Source organism: Pongo pygmaeus, chromosome 7 (genome assembly GCF_028885625.2).
Source record: "Pongo pygmaeus isolate AG05252 chromosome 7, NHGRI_mPonPyg2-v2.0_pri, whole genome shotgun sequence".
NCBI classification, from domain to species: Eukaryota; Metazoa; Chordata; class Mammalia; order Primates; family Hominidae; genus Pongo; species Pongo pygmaeus.
This window is the reverse complement of record NC_072380.2, coordinates 106,494,398-106,511,348: the sequence shown is the minus strand read 5'-3', so window position 1 is coordinate 106,511,348 and position 16,951 is coordinate 106,494,398. Positions and strand designations below refer to the sequence as shown.

The 16,951-nt window shown below is 41.0% G+C and overlaps 1 protein-coding gene across 4 annotated transcripts in view; it reads left to right on the top strand.

The window, feature by feature from the left end:
* CDH17 (cadherin 17) overlaps nt 1-16,951 on the top strand; it is a 112,026-nt gene that overhangs the window by 79,307 nt on the left and 15,768 nt on the right. For all 4 annotated transcript variants that reach the window (XM_063668985.1, XM_054498674.2, XM_054498673.2 and 1 more), the window contains 4 exons: nt 1,780-1,971; nt 9,933-10,177; nt 13,198-13,328; nt 15,871-16,110. In XM_063668985.1, the coding sequence (XP_063525055.1) occupies nt 1,780-1,971; nt 9,933-10,177; nt 13,198-13,328; nt 15,871-16,110 (808 nt within the window). The remainder of the gene's footprint in view (nt 1-1,779; nt 1,972-9,932; nt 10,178-13,197; nt 13,329-15,870; nt 16,111-16,951) is intronic.

Below are 16,951 nucleotides of genomic sequence, written 5' to 3'. Positions count from 1 at the left end.
ACCCAGATGCCATCTTCAGTGGAAATCTTTGGGGAACAGTAACATTTACTATTATAGGTGTCTGGGAACATTCATTTATAAACTCCTGCCAATAGCTCATTTATTCCAAGGGCTGCTTAAAAACAACAACCACAATCTTTGTCAAATTGAAAAAAGTTGAATGGCGGCTTTGTCATTATACATATTTTTTTGTGTTAGGACAATAAATAGATTTACTGCTAGGTCTCAAGCATTTTTAGCCAAAAATTTAATATTTGGAATATTGGCAATTTAATTTGTAATAATTGGGTAAGAGAAAGGGAGAAGAAAAAATAAATCTCTGACTTAAGCCAAAGAAAAATGTGCCCAAGACATTTGAGAGAATTAGAACTGGACAGAAAGAAAAAAGTCAATTTAGAACCTCAAGAAAAATGCAAATTACTATTTTCTTGTCATTGATAGGGCGTTCAGACTTGGTGATGACTTTATCATTGTTTCCCTAAGGAGGGAAGTCTCTATTTATTTTGAAGGAGCAAGAAGCCTATTTGACTAGACTGTTATTTTTGAAGTCAGTTATGAGGCAGCCCAGAGCCCTGTGATGATGTTCATAAATCAAAATAGGGACAAGGCTGTAACAAAGAAGGGAATTGATTTATGAGGGGGCTAGGAGTGGGAAGAGGTGTGAGTGGATATGTCTTGTATAACAGGCACTGAGGTTTGGCAGGCATCAAATAACCTATTTCTTCTCAGCCTCCATTCTCTTGGGCTTTTGATCCTTCCCTAACTTTGTGACCTCCTTGCCTTTTACCGAGACAGTGTTTTTTAGATTGAGGGTAAGAATCCTGCACTTGAGGTCTCAGAGCTTAAATACTTCTCTGGCTACAGAGAGTGAACCTGCTTCTTTCAATGCTGTGGTCCTCTCTTCTGAGACCTACTTATAACCTTCTTTAGGATCCTAATGCCAAGAGAGATAATCTGGGGGATTTTCAGTGGAGTGGGAGATGGTCTAGGCCAGTGTTCAAGAGCACAGGCTTTGGAGTTGCACAGACATGGCTTTGAATCCCAATCCTTTTGACCCACTAGCTGTGTGACCCTTGGTGGGTTTTACTTCTCCAAGCCTTTGCTCCTCGTAAGTGGAGATGGTAACATAACTACTCCGTAAGGTGTTTTGTTGCTTTATTGAGCACTTACTATGTGCCAAGAATTTAGGAGCTTTACATGCATTGTCTCCCTTAATGCCCACAGCAAACATGAAGTAGGTTCTATTACTATTGTCTCCATTGGACAGATGATGAAACTGACACTTAAAGAAGTGAAGTAACTTGCTTCAAGCCACTCAACTAATAAGAAGCAAGCCTACGATTCATATTCAGTCTGTTTAACTCTAAAGTTCAAGCTTTTAATCAACCTCTATTCATTGGTTGATTTAAGAATTAATTAAATAATGTATATAAAGTGCCTACCATCTGATAGATACTCAATACATGGTGGCTATTTGTATCATTACTACTACAATAATTAAGTTATTAAACAAATTGGATATGGGAGGGGGAATTTGTTTTAGAATCCTACCAGTAGCTCTCTGAGATATTGCGTTCTTTGGTACAATGGATATCAGCTCATGAGTATGACTGATGTTAAAATCAACTGCAATATATTCATCAATAGGAAAAAACATGCTGCATGAAGATTGATGAAAACTATGACTTGTGTCTATTCTGAAACCAGAGAGATAAGTTTGTCCTTTGGCTTTGATGACAGCAGACCTTCTCATTGTTTCGTTCTCCATTTTCTCCTTAGTATGGAAACCTGACTCTTGCTGAAGACACAAACGTTGGGTCCACCATCTTAACCATCCAGGCCACTGATGCTGATGAGCCATTTACTGGGAGTTCTAAAATTCTGTATCATGTCACAAAGGGAGACAGTGAGGGACGCCTGGGGGTTGACACAGATCCCCACACCAACACCGGATATGTCATAATTAAAAAGGTAAATAGCCCATTTATTTAATATAATTTGTCTTTGTTTGTGGGTTAATTTACTAATGACAGTGTGAGGATCTATAAGCAGAGGTGATGTATTAGCAGCCATCTCTCAGGCATGGTGATGGGATCCTGGATTTCTGGATTCTTCTCAGTCGTTCCTGTCTTCCTGACGGACGGAAAATCAGGATTCTAGACCTGGCTCTGCCGCTAGCTAGCCAAGTAACTTTTGCAGGGAGGTAATGTCACATAAAATATATAAAAATGCAGGATGAACAACTTTTTAGTGTAAGTGTGTTCCATGCAATATTTGGGATTCACTTACACTAAAAACTTGTTTGTTATTTATCTGAACCTCAAATCGAACTTGGTGTTCTATGTTTTTATTTGCTATTTGCTAAATCTAGCAACGCTGTTAGGGTCCGAGAGTGGCACTCAGGGCCTCGCTTTCACTTCCCCCTTTGCAAATGTGAGGAGTTGGGTTGGATGACCCCATGAGCCTTTTAGGCTGTAAAGCCTTTATTCTAATGTGCCAGGCAGAGATACCTCTTGAATAATGAAACTGCTGGGTCTCCTTCCAAGGTTTAATAGACAAGTTTCTTTTAAATCCCCCTCCCCGCTGCTTTACTTTCACCTTTTACTGTCTTGCTAAGCCCACGGGCTCTCATTCTGTCTCTCCCTCTGTAAGGACTGGATAATCTGGAGTCAGAGTCTTAATTACCTTGGTTCCTGTCACTTTGTACAGGATTCTCCCAACCCTCCCTCAATCTACTCCTGTCCCCTGCCATGTATACCTGAATCTTGACTCTTTTCTCTGTGGCTGCCTCATCTGTGTTTAGAGCATGTCATGGGTTTACCAGATGACTCAATTGGAAGCAGCACTCAATGCCATCCAATGTACTTACAGTTAAGATACTTTCCTAGGAAAGAGAGTGAAACCTCCCTGTTAAAAAGGGCCAGAGAGAATCTGCAAGGGTGGCTAATTGTTTAAGGTTTGCAGTGCAGTGTGCTGGCAGCTGCAAAAGAAAGCTCTGGAGTACAGTTTTGAGCCAGAATAAAAGAAAACTGAAAGAGGCTAAAAATGAAGACAAAGTAGAATAATTTCACAGAAAATGGACAGAAGCACAGAAAAAAAAGCACTAGTGCTGAAGCAAGCCCTGGGACAGAGCCTTGGAATTCTGATCCCATTGTTACCAAACATTCCGGCTTGAACCAAGGGCCCTGCTGCATTTCAGCAGAGAGGTTGCTGTGGACCAGCTCAAAGCCTTAGCCTTGTGTGTGAGTCGGACATTTGGAAAAGGTACCATGACAACCTCCCCTTGTGCTCACAGCAGTCTACATGGAGAGAGAAAACCACAGAAAGAAAGGATAAATGAAAGGGCAGTTTTCAGAGCTTGCAGTGGGTTGGTGTGTTCCTTTGCAGGTGATGGGGGCAGCTTTCTTTTATCCTTTTGCAGGACCAGAGCTCTCTAGAAATCTAAGGGAAGATAGAGGCCTATCCATCCCAGTATGAACAAGGCCCATATGTCGTCTTTTTTTGAACAGCAGTTTAACTTGGCCATTTGTGGTTAATGGGCCCTTTTAGGGAGATATTGGCACCTATCTCAATGATTAGCTGTGGGTGAGAGCTATAAGTATCCTCCCTCACAACCTGACACGAGAGGTATGCTACAGTAGAATAAGCCTCTGACCAAACTCTTTGTCACATCCTTACTTTATATGTGGTTCTATTTCAAGTGTCTATTATGTCTCCTGGCATATATTAGAGGTTCAATAAATATTGCTTGACTTAATGAATAAATGAATTCTGTCCCATATACAATTATGAACAAGCAGACACATAAGTGATCATCCAACCTGTGCTTTAGGCCTATGACATCCCAGCTCTCTGTCCCTTGGGCACTGTGATAACTATCCTTGAGCAAGTGGATTTGTTCAACCATCCAGAGGCAGGCGATAACTGGCAGAACAGAACTGAGCCCTGGAACTCTGCAGGGTATAATCTGCTGGCCAGGCCAGATATCTATACTCCTGTTCACAATGACTAAGGGATACACTATACTTGTAACCAAACAGCACATCTTTTTTTTGAGACAGATGCAGTGCCGCAGTCATAGCTCATTGCAGCCTCAACCTCCTGGGCTTGAGCAATCCTCCCACCCCAGCCTCCTAAGTAGCTGGGACCACAGGCGTGTGCCACCACACCCAGCTAATTTTTTATTTTTGTAGAGATGGGGTTCTCCTTATGTTGCCCAGGCTGGTCTTGAACTCCTGGGCTCAAGTGATCCACCTGACTCAGCCTCCCAAATTGCTGGGATTACCGGTGTTTGAGCCACTGTGCGTGGCCCAAAGTGCATATCTTGGACACCACTCATATCACCAAGAAAATTTATTTGTAAGATCACTTTGCTAATTAACAAACCTTCTAGTTCTGATTGAGATAGTGTTGGCTGAAGGACTATCATAGCTACCTCTGGGATATAGATCTCGGATTAGGTTCTTTCAGATGCTAAGCAACAACCAACCCTGGGCTGTGGATTCTTGATTAGGATACACCAAATGTTAGCCAATTCCCCACTAGGATAGAGAATAAAAATATAACAAATGTATGTAGCCATACTATTTGTTATTGAAGTGTTTTATAGACTATATAATTTAGTTTTTTATGTATGGCTTTGTCTTCTAAGTCCTTGCCTATTAAGCCATCAAGGGACTACCGCTGTTTTGAACCACTGTGTTAATAATTTTTAAAAGTTTAAGTTTGTTAATCACAATTATATCATTAACAGTTCATCTGAATTACAAATGTGCTAATCACAGGTAAAATTCACCGAGGGACTCATATGTGGCAACTATAGTTTGTTTGCATAAACTCTCTTGCTTCTCCCACTGATTCTGAGGGAGGCAGAAATTCAGGCCCACAGCAAGGTACAGTCAGGCCTTCTGGTGATGGCAGAGCCGAGAACTTGACTCCAGGCCTCCAGCTCCTCTCAGGAAATAATTTCTGTGAGTCCTGGTGTTGTCTCTTACTAGCTTGTGGCCTTGACCAAATGATGTAACCTCTCAGGCCCCAGTTTTCCAATCTGTAAAAATGGGTAAAATGGTAGCACCTTTCTAGTAAGGATGTTGAAGAATTAAATGCAAAAGTATGTATATAGTTCCTAACACAGCATCCAGCAGGTTGCAAACTTAAACATGTGGCATCACTTGATTCTAATTAATTAGAGCTAGGATTCTACCTGTGGACAGGTATGCTTTCCCCTGTTGCCTAAGGGGGCCAAACTTGCCTAATTCAAGAGTCAAATGGTGCATACTGAGGACTGCGGCCTCAGCCTCTCAAGGGGAAAGCCTGGAAATGAGTAATTTTGGCAAGTGCCCAAAGCAATCCTTCAGATTAAACAACTATCAGAAATGCTCCCTGCTCTGTATTTACTGCTGCCCAAGCTCCAGCCTCTCGTGTGGTTGGTTATCATGCTTTTGGGGCCAAACGTGTGTCATGAGCAGGAAAGCTATTTCTTTGAGCCCTGCCTGGCTCAACAATAACTCTCCTGAGATCCTGTTTCTTGAAATTCAGGGTTCTGCCTTATTTTAACTTGCAAATTTTGTCACTTCTCTACTATGGCTGATCCTTTTGAATTCTCAGTTCACTAGCTATTTTTAACCAGACCAAATGTCATCTGGAAAACTAATGTGCACACTTTGATATCATCAGTGATCGCTAGTGAAAATGGTAAATATCCCAGTCTCAATCCCTCTCCTTCAGCATTTTCTTTGCCTCCAGGGTGAATCTAAATCACTAGGTTTGACCTTTCAGGCAGTTGTGTGCACAAAAGGAATCGTGGTATGAGCAGGTTTTTTCAGTTAACTTGAATATGTCTTGCCAGATGGGACTGAGGCCGTTCCAAGAGGCAGTGATGGGTCTCTTGACTTGGCCTTACGGTCATATCCCCAGGTCATGAAACACAATGCACATGGCTGGACAAGGCTTGTTCTTGGCTCAGCTCTGCTGATTACCATTTGCTAATTTAGCATCTTCCATTTATAATGATTTCTCCAGAAGATTTGGTTTGATGTTTTTCCAGGTGTGGAAGTTATGTGGATAGAGTCCTCAATGGCAGGCTGCTGCTTTTCATTGTTCTTCCATCCAGTGTTTAGGGTACACTGACACTGCCTTCTAGCTAGTCTTCCTGCCCCAATGTGGATCACCTCGAATCCATCCCCCAGGCAGCTGCTCCTGGAGTTATCTTTCTAAGACACAGGTCTGACCTTGTTAGTCAAGGATGAAGTTCCAACTCCTCAGCTCATCGTACAGTCTTCTCTTTCCGCTGTCAGCCTTGCATGTTCTCTTCTGGTAATACAGGCTGCTTCTCAGTTGCACACACAGTGTCTCATTTCTTTAAACCATTGCCTCTTGGGCCACAGTGATGGGATGAGGAAAAGCCAGGGAGGGTGCTTAGGACCTGCTTGGTGGTGAGGATGGATGCACGTGCTCTGTCTGAGCGTATGGACAACTGTGCTGCCTGCCTGGTCCCAGACTTTGCTGGACTGGATAGGAACAGAGAGCTGTGTCCTTTGTCCCCATCACAGGCTCATTTTGGGGGCTGCTGCCTTCCTGCTTGGTCTACTATGCTTTTATCTCAACTGGACAGTTCTGTCATCCCCTGAGACTGGGAGTGTGTCCTGTGAGTCAGAAACTCCGGCTTGTTCTCCCCACCTCTACTTCAGGGGGAGAAGCCCTAATTGAACCATGGACCATGTGACGTGTATTGGACCACGTCACGAGGTCGACGAGGGCCAGGCCCTGCAGACAGTGGGTGCTTATCACTATGAACAACCTCTTTTTTTCACACGTAGCTGGCTTACATGATTTTATCTCTTATGTATTTGAACAAATTTCAGTTGATTCTTCTATCTCAACCCCGAGTCTTCACACACAGTTCCCACCCTTCTGTGTGAAAAATTGTCCCACAGCACTTATGAACTAGAGAGTGAGTCGTGATGGTGTATGTTGGTGCATGCATGGGGGAAAGGGGGTTCTGGAAGGTGGGGATGTTCTCCAGAATCTCCTTTCCATGGAGGCCCTCAAGGACCAGGCCTTCCTGGTCTTTGTAGTTCCTGACCAGCCCACTGTGGGCACTATGTGTCAGGGAAGAGATGAGAAGCAAAGATGAATATGATGCAGTTCTTCCTCTCATGGAGCTTAGGGTCAATGAAGATTTAAAATACATCAACACTTAGATCTATTAGCTGCTATGAGACTGCAGAGGATGTGCAGCTTGTCAGTTTGAGGATGGAATGTAGGGATCAGGAAGCTGACACGGAGAAGACAGCAGTAAGCCCATTCCTGAAGAGGGAGAGTACTCTTGAGTAGCCCTGTTAAATTCTGCCTCATGTGAAACCACAATTGGTTTCTTGATGTTCATTCCTGGTTCCATCTGGCATGTCCTCAGCAGATCATCTGTCATCTCTGTTTCTCTCTCCCATCCTCCATGAGTTTAAAATCTTTGATTTGGGGGCTTGAGTTTTGAGGCCCTTGGAAAATCATTTCCCATAAAAAATGGAAATCTCTATGTAAGCATTTCCAAAGCTGTCACCTGAGAATATCTTGGGAGAATCAATACATTTCTGTTGAATAAATGAAATGTCCCACAGTTAAATAAATTTGAGGAGTTCCATGTTCCAGTTCCTCTTCTAAGACATATTAGTGTAGTGCAAGCTCTGGTAAGACCTGCAGAAAAGACTCTTTCATGGCTCTGTAATCATTCTGAGAAGGTTTTTGCTGACACTCGATTGAGAACCACTGCTATGAAAGTTTGTCTTGTTTATAATTGACAAAAATTGTATAGGAGGACATGTTTTGAAATATGCATACATTGTAGAATGACTAATTAGAGCTAAGTAGCATCTGCATTACCTCACATACTTATCATTTTTTGTGATGAAAACACTTAAGATCTACTCTCTGTGATTTTAAAATATACACTATATTGTTGTTAAATATAATACCACGTTGTACAATAGATCTTTTAAACTCATTCCTCCTAACCGAAATTTTGCATGTTTTACCAGCACCTCCCCAATCTCCTCATGCCCCAGCTCCTGGTAACCAACATTCTACTCTCTAAGTTCAACACCTTTAGATTCCACATACAAGTGAGAACATGTGGTATTTGTCTTTTCATTCCTGGCTTATTTCACTTACCATAATATCTTCTAGGATCATCCATGTTATCACAAATGATGGAACTTCCTTCCTTTTTAAAGCTGAACAGTATTTCATTGTGTGTGTGTATATATGTGTGTGTGTGTATATATATATACACATATATATATACATATATACATATATACACATATATACATATATACATATATACACATATATATACATATATATACATATATATACATATATATATACACACACACACATATATATATACCACATTTTGTTTATCCAGTTGTTTGTTGTTTGACACTTAGGCTGATTCCATGTCTTGGCTATTGTGAATGATGCTGCAGTGAACATAGGAGTGCAGATATCTCTTTGACATACTGACTTTATATACCCAGTAGTGGGATTTCTGGATTGTATGGTAGTTCTATTTTTAATTGTTCGAGTTTCCTCCTTACTGTTTTCCACAATGGCTATTGTAATTTACATTCTTACCAACAGTGTACAGGGTTCCCTTTTCTCCACATCCTCACCAATGTTTGTTTTTTGTCTTTTTGATAAGTCATTCTAACAGGTATGAGGTGATAGCTCATTGGGGTTTTAATTTGCATTTCTCTGATGATTAGTAATGAGCATTTTTTTCCATATACCTGTTGGCTATTTGTATGTCTTCTTTTGAGAAATGACTATTCAGGTCCTTTGCCTATGTTTTAAACAGGTTGTTTTCTTGCTACTGAGTTGTTTGAGTTCCTTACAAATTTTTTATATTAATCCTTTTTCTAATGTGTATTTGCAAATATTTTCTCCTGATCTGTAAGTTGCTGCTTCACTGTTTCCTTTGCTATGTGGAAGCTTCTTAGTTTGATGCAATCCCATTTGTCTATTTTTACTTTTGTAGTCTGTGCTTTTGGGGTCACACCTAAAAGATCATTGCTAGGCTGGGCATAGTGGCTCACGCCTATAATCTCAGCATTTTGGGAGGCTGAGGTGGGCGGGTCACTTGAGGTCAGGAATTTGAGACCAGCCTGGACAACATGGCAAAACCCCCATTCTACTAAAAATAAAAGGGTAAGTTTCCTCTCTCTATCTCGTGAGATGGTTTGCCCTTCTGTCATAGGATAACACAGCACAAAGTCCTCAACAGATGCTGGTGCCATGTTCTTAGGCTTTCCAGCCTCTAGAACTGAGAGTCAGATAAACTTCTATTCCAGCCAGGCATGGTGGCTCATACCTGTAATCCCAGCCCTTTGGGAGGCCAAGGCAGGCAGATCACTTGAGGTAAGGAATTTGAGACCAGCCTGGCCAACATGGTGAAACCCTGTCTCTATTAAGAACAAAAATTAGCTGGGCGTGGTGGAGGGTGCCTGTAATCCCAGCCACTTGGGAGACTGAGGCAGGAGAATCACTTGAACAAACCTGGGAGGGGGAGCTTGCAGCGAGCCAAGATCGCGCCACTGCACTCAAGGCTCAAGGCTGGCTGACAGAGCATGAGGCTCCATCTCAAAAATAAAAATAATAGGAAAAGATCATTGCCAAGACCAATATCAGAGTTTTCTCCTATGTTTTCTTCTAGTGGTGTTGTAGTTTTAGGTCTTATGTTTTGTCTGTAATCTATTTTGAACTGATTTTCATATATGGTATGAGATAGTCTAATTTCATTCTCCTACATGTGGATATCCAGTTTTCCCAATATCATATATTGAATATATGAGAGTTTAAGAAGCATAGGGAATGAATCTTTTAAGGGAGCTAATCACCCCAAAATTAATTTTCTCCCTCTCTCTCCTACACAGCCTCTTGATTTTGAAACAGCAGCTGTTTCCAACATTGTGTTCAAAGCAGAAAATCCTGAGCCTCTAGTGTCTGGTGTGACATACAATGCAAGTTCTTCGGCCAAGTTCATGCTTATTGTGACAGATGTGAATGAAGCACCTCAATTTTCCCAACACATATTCCAAGCGAAAGTCAGTGAGGATGTAGCTATAGGCACTAAAGTGGGCAATGTGACTGCCAAGGATCCAGAAGGTCTGGACATAAGGTAAAGGGCAACAATGCTGGGCAGGCCTGGCTGCGTGGTCACCAAAACCAGTGCGGAGGAGGAGGAGGAGCTGGCCTGCACTGACTCCAGGGCTGACCCTCACAGCATACCCAGCAATGATGAACTTGGCCTTGGTTTAGGAAGGTGTCAACACCCTGGGTGCATTCCAAGGGATGGTGGTTCATCACTAACCATCTAGGCTCAGACAAGTGGAAGCAGCGTGAGGTTCCATTCCAGTCCATGAGCTTCAGGTTCCAGCTGAGAGCTGGATGGTTCAGGAGGTGAGGTTCACCTCTGAGACACTAGAAGAACCAGGCCCTGTGTCTAAGCCAGTTATCTAGGCTGGGGTTTAGGAAAGGGTTCCAGCCTTAAAGGTGTATTGGAGTTCTAGACAGAGAACAAAGCCCAATTGGACAGACCATGCCAACTTACAGGGCTGAGGGAATCTTCTGGATGTAGATACATAGGTTCCTTGGCTCCAAAGAGCTGATCTAGGGCACCCCTGGAGAAGCTGGGGCTCTGGCTGAGGTGGCTAAACAAAATGTGTAAATATTTCCATCTTAGCAATTCCTTTTTTTCAGTTCAATAAGACCCACACAGATTTGCCTTAAAAAGTACAATGATGATTAATTTGCTTAAGAAATATGTTTGTATATATCTGTATAATATCTATAAAATCTTTAAGATCATGTAGTTAATAAGACTTGAACTCAGATCTTTCACTGCTGTTGCACATTACACCTCCTGTCTATGGCATAAGAAATATTTCAGCATGACTTAAATCATGTGTGTGGCTATGAATGACAGACAGTTCCTTAAGTTTCTCTAAATATCTGGAGGGAGTCTTGCCTCCCATTGAGTTGTCTTTCAGGCACTTGGATTCACTTCTAAGACCTTTATCTGATCATTGAGAAGCAAAGTTACCACCTACAGTTTTACTCTAACTACTTCTGTAGTTTTATAGAGAAGAAAGAACAGTAGGGGATATACTCTATGGTTTAGTGTAGATACTACTGAGTCAAAAATTATGAGAAGACACAAAATGTTTTTAATCTTTATACCATTTATTTAACAAAAGTTCCTACCTTCATGAAAATGCTATAAAAAATCATTGGTCAAAGACGTGAATAAAAAGTTTATCAGTGGGAAAAATAAAGGCATGTAAGAAAATTACTGTGATGAAACAAGGAAAGGATACATATACCATTAAGTTGAGGTCAGGAAGAGGAGGTTAGCAAGGCAGACTGAGAAAGAGGTGTTCTGTAAGGTACAATTCCAGAAGACAAATGAAGAAAGTGTTTCAGGAGTAAGGAATAATCAGTAGTTCAGACATGAGTAATAAGTCTGTTAAGAATTAAGGATGACTCCAGTGTTGGTCTGAGTAATTTAATTCTCCAGCTCCACAAACTTAAAATCTATTAGCACCCAGTGGATTTGAATCCGATCCTCCAGCAAATATTATAGATTCTTTTATTGAAATATATTCAGAATCCACCTGCTTCTCCCTGCTTCCAGCCTGCTCCAAGGCACCACCATGTCTGTTCTGGATTCGTCCTTGCCCCTGCCATCCCCCACCCCACTGTGAATCTACTCACTGAATTGCAGTCAGTGACCTTTTAAAAAAGTAAATCATATCATCTGACTTCTCTTTCAAAACCCTCCAAAGCATTCTGTCTCTTTCAGGATGAAATCCCAAGTATAAAGGGTTTCATATTCGTTACCCATATATATAACCTAACACAGTGTTTTGCATATGGAATATACGAAAAAAATCATTGTGGGAAATTAACACATCATAATTTTTTAATGATTCTCTTATCCTTTGATATGTAGGTTGCTTCCAGTATTTTTTATTATAGAAAATGTTTTAAATAGATATATATGCATGTAATTCTTTTTAAACTTTGGTTAAATTGGGTTTTTTTAGGTAGCATTTCCAGGAGTGGAATTATTTGGTCTAAAGATATGAACATCCTCATGACTATGATGTGTTGCTTTTTAAAGGACTACCATTGGTTTTCCTTTGGTTCTAGTCTTGTCTGTCTCAACCTCATCTTCCAAACACCTACCAATGAGCTCCGTTGAAAACACAAATATGGCCAGGTCACCTTCTTTCTTAAATCGTTGGCTGGCTGCTCATTGCTTCTTATGTTCTGGCTCTTGAAATCTCTGTGGCTTCACCTTTTGCCACCTTCTGCTTCCCATGTATACCCCAGCGCTGCTGAAATGCCTGACCCCACACTCACTATGCTGTTCCTTGGACCTTGGTGCTTTATCTCACACTCTTCCTTCTGCTTGAAGCATCTTCTTCTTGCCTTTAACATCTACTACTTCAGAAAGACTTTGCTGATTCCTGTAAACTTCTCTTGGATTCCATAGGGCCCCCTCTGTTGTGTTTACCACATTTTACTGGAATCAACTGTTCATCTGTCTATCTCACTTGCCTAAGAGCACCTTTTTGAGACCTCCTCCCTTGGCCCACTGCCTGATCTTCCTCAGCACTCAATAGATGTTTGTTGGATGAGGAATTCACTGTGTTACCAGGGTCTATGAGTATCCACCCATCTTGCCCAACATTTCCACCACTGGGTGTTCAAATTTTCTAGATGGGGTGGTTTGCTAAGAGGTTTTAAAAGATACTTCCAGGTTACTTTAATTTGAATTCTTTGATTGCCAGAAAAGTTTAACTACTTTCCCCAGAAGTTGTGAACTATACCCTTCCTAATACAAGCACAAACACCACATTGTAAGGATGAACAAATCCTTCTGAAGACAGATGAAATGCAAATAAAGCATTAATAATAGGAGATAATAGATCCTTTAAATATGTTTTAAATAATATACAAATAATGCTGATAATGACAAATAAGGCTGATAATTATAATCTCAGCATTATCATTCGTATATTATTTACAACATATTTAAAGGATGCACAAACATATTTAGTTGATGAACGAACTAGCTTCACATTTTCATGCAAAGTAATGCAGGCTTTCTTTTGCTCTTTTCATTTGATGAAGCTATTCACTGAGGGGAGACACAAGAGGTTGGCTTAAAATTGACCACGTAACTGGTGAGATCTTTAGTGTGGCTCCATTGGACAGAGAAGCTGGAAGTCCATATCGGGTACAAGTGGTGGCCACAGAAGTAGGTAAGCAAAAAAAAAAAAAAAAAAAAAAAAAGATTATCAGAAGATACATGAGTTGAAATGGGAGGGAGGATAAGAAAACTGACAGGGCCAAAGCACCAGAATATCACAACCTTAAAGTGGAAGGGTGAGAAGGGTACAAAATATAAGAGAGTGCTCATATCTTCCTTTTTTTTTTTGAGATGGAGTCTCGCTCTGTTGCCCAAGCTGGAGTGCAGTGGTGCGATCTCCACTCACTGCAACCTCCACCTCCTGGGTTCAAGCAATTCTCCTGCCTCAGTCTTCCGAGTAGCTGGGATTATAGGCGCCTGCCACCATGCCTGGCTAATTTTTATATTTTTAGTAGAGACAGGGTTTCACCATGTTGGCCAGCCTGGTCTCAAACTTCCGAACTCAGGTGATCTGCCTCCCAAAGTGCTGGGATTACAGGCGTGAGCCACCACGCCCAGCCCCTTTGTGGTTTTGTTAAAGGTGAAAAACACCTGTGCCCCCAGCAGGGCTGCTGCTCACTCTGTGGTTTCCTGTAGGGGCTATGGCCTCTTCTAGAGAGTTCTGTGTCCCTGGCTGAACTACCTCCCTTCTTCCAATGTGGTTGTGGGTTTCTCCCAGGAGCTCTGAGTGGAATCAAACCACTTACCTGTTTACGTAGACCACCACTTGCTCCTTCAGCCTTAAATTGTAACTCTCATCCTTTTTGAAGCAGAAAATGTTTTATGAAATGTTCTCTACTTTGATGTGTGTCAGAATCCCCGGGGAGCTTGTTGAATATAGACACTAGGAGTCCACCCCTGGAGATTCTGATTCCATAGGTTTGGGTGAACCAGGGTATCTGTGTTTTGACGAAATCAGGTGAACTTTTGAAAGGAAAGACAGAAAAGCCCAGGATGTTTGAGCCATTCCTGTGTAATCTTTGTATCCTACTTATTTCAGTTGTGGTGATATATATTGCCTGCTGACTCCACGTGTGGAGTTTCAGAGAACTTTTTTTAAATAAAAATAAACTCATAGAAATAGTATATTTACCCAATAATAAGCCTGGCAACTAACAAAGAGTTTCTTTGCATTTTCAAGGAATTTTCAGACATACAAGTAGGAAATCTGTTGATCCAATGTTGATCAGTCTCTAATTAGCTAGTAAATGTATCTGGCAGGTTTACCAAAAAAGAGAATTAAACAAATTACTAAATAAATATGTTTTTAGATACCCCCACCACAGCCCAGAAAAAAAACTTTCAAAATGTGAGGCCCAGGGTTGAGAGCTGAAATGGAGAAGAGAGACAGGAATCATAAAAATGGCCCCTGCATGTGGAAAGATTAAGAAAAACAAAATTACTTCAGTCAAGTCAAACCAAAAAGGGTAGAATGCAAAACTGTGTGCCAGCTTGGGAAGGGTGTGTGTGAATGGACAGGCCCTCTGTTTCTGTCTCTTGCTTGAGTGAAGCACATTCCGCTATCACATTGTATACATTTAACTCTTGATTTAAAACCTCCTAGTGAAGCAGCAGGCAGGTTCTGGCTGAGCCTTTATGCTGTGCACACCCCTTTCTCATACCATGGGGATCAGAACTTCACTCTGGATGTGTCCCAAGAGTTTCTCACATTCTGGAAGTTTCAGAAATCAAAACCAGGGTCCAAAACCCTGTTCTGTTTTTAGTTTTTGGCACTGACATGATATAAATAGACACAATAACTTCAAGAACACAGTGGCCTTTTCTTCTTTGGTTAAGTATAGCCATAGACATAGACGATGTTGAGAAGAAAAGCAAGAAAACAGGGGTTACTGGAAATGAGCAAGAAAACATTACTGGAATCAAACAAGGTCAGAGTCAGAAGTTGTAGAAACAACGTCTGTGACTGGTGTTGAGGAGGACATGATAACAGTCAGTGTTTACATTGCACTGACAGCCCCATACTGAGCACTTAGTGTAATAACTTACTCCTCATACAACACTATAAGGTAGGTGCTATTATTGACCACATACTATGAACGAGGAAACCAAAGCACTGAGAAATTAAGTAACTTGCCCAAGATTACATAGCTACCAACCGGTTATGCTGCAGATCCAAGTTTCTTATGCCTATCATATAGTAAATAATGTCTGTGGATCCTTTTACTATTTTCCAGAACATTCACTCATATGTGGGATTCTCGCAAAGCCACACAGCTGAAGAAAATAAGCTTAGAAAACTCTACTAATGTGCCTAAGGCCTGCTAAAGAGCAAGTGAAGGTGTGAGTGCTAGAGTTAGACCTCTTGGATTGAAAACCTCTCTGCCTTGGGCAAGTTACACAACTTCTGAGCTCAGTTTTCACAATTATTTTGAAATAATATATGTAAAATATTAGCACATATATCTTAGTTATTATTATGATGGTCAGTAAGACTTTTTCACCAGTAATGAAACTAGGTCTTTGATTCTAAAAGCCTTTCATCTTTCTAGCATCTCAGTGTACCTAACTCCTCGAATTTTAAAGAAAGGGAAATCTTTCTTATTAAGAGGAAAATGAGTGAACTGATCCCATGTTTCAATCATTCAATTCCTTAGGGGGGTCTTCCTTGAGCTCTGTATCAGAGTTCCACCTGATCCTTACGGATGTGAATGACAACCTTCCCAGGCTGGCCAAGGACTACACGGGCTTGTTCTTCTGCCATCCCCTCAGTGCACCGGGAAGTCTCATTTTCGAGGCTACTGATGATGATCAGCACTTATTTCGGGGTCCCCATTTTACATTTTCCCTCGGCAATGGAAGCTTACAAAACGACTGGGAAGTTTCCAAAATCAATGGTGAGTTGTCAGAAATACATGGAAAAAAACACAGATGGATGATGAAAGTAGGTTTTATTTAACTTGGTGGGTTTGCAGTACTCAGCAAAGAGCTTTCTCTCACGCTCCAGGAGGGAAGTTCATGCCTTGGAAGCTTGCACAGGGAAGGACTCCAGAGGGGAAAAAGCCCCAGGCTTTCAAGGGAGGAAAGATTATGACCACACACCATTCCCTTGGTGTAGATGAATAGTTGGATGATCTAAGCATCATTTGCAAAATTTTCAATGACAGATGGAAAGCAGATTTTATAAAAATTTTTAAAACCTTGAGATATATATATTCAAAGTATACAATTTTATGAGAATTGATTACATGTAAATACCACTGAAGCCATCAGCACAATCAAGACAATGAACATTTCCACCACCTCCAGAAGATATTTCATGCCCTATTATAATCTCTGCTTCCCACACATCCCCTCTCCCCAGGCAACCATTGATGTGCTTTCCATTACTATAGTTTTCATTTTCAATAATTTCATCTAAATAGAATAGTATAGTATGCATACTTTTTTTGGTCTGGCTTCTTTCATCTCATTATTTTGAGATGTATCAGTGTTGTTACATGCATCAGTACTTCATTCCTGATTATTGAAGGGTAGTATTCCATTGAATGACTATACCTGTTCAGCTGTTGATTGTAACTCCAACTTTTGCTATTACAAAGCTGCTGTGAGGATTTGTGAACAAATATTTTGTAGGGACATACATTTGCAGTTTTCTTGGTTAAATACTGAGGAGTGGAATGGCTGGGTCATATGGGAGGTATATGATTAAGTTGTTAAGGAAAGGTTGAAATGCTT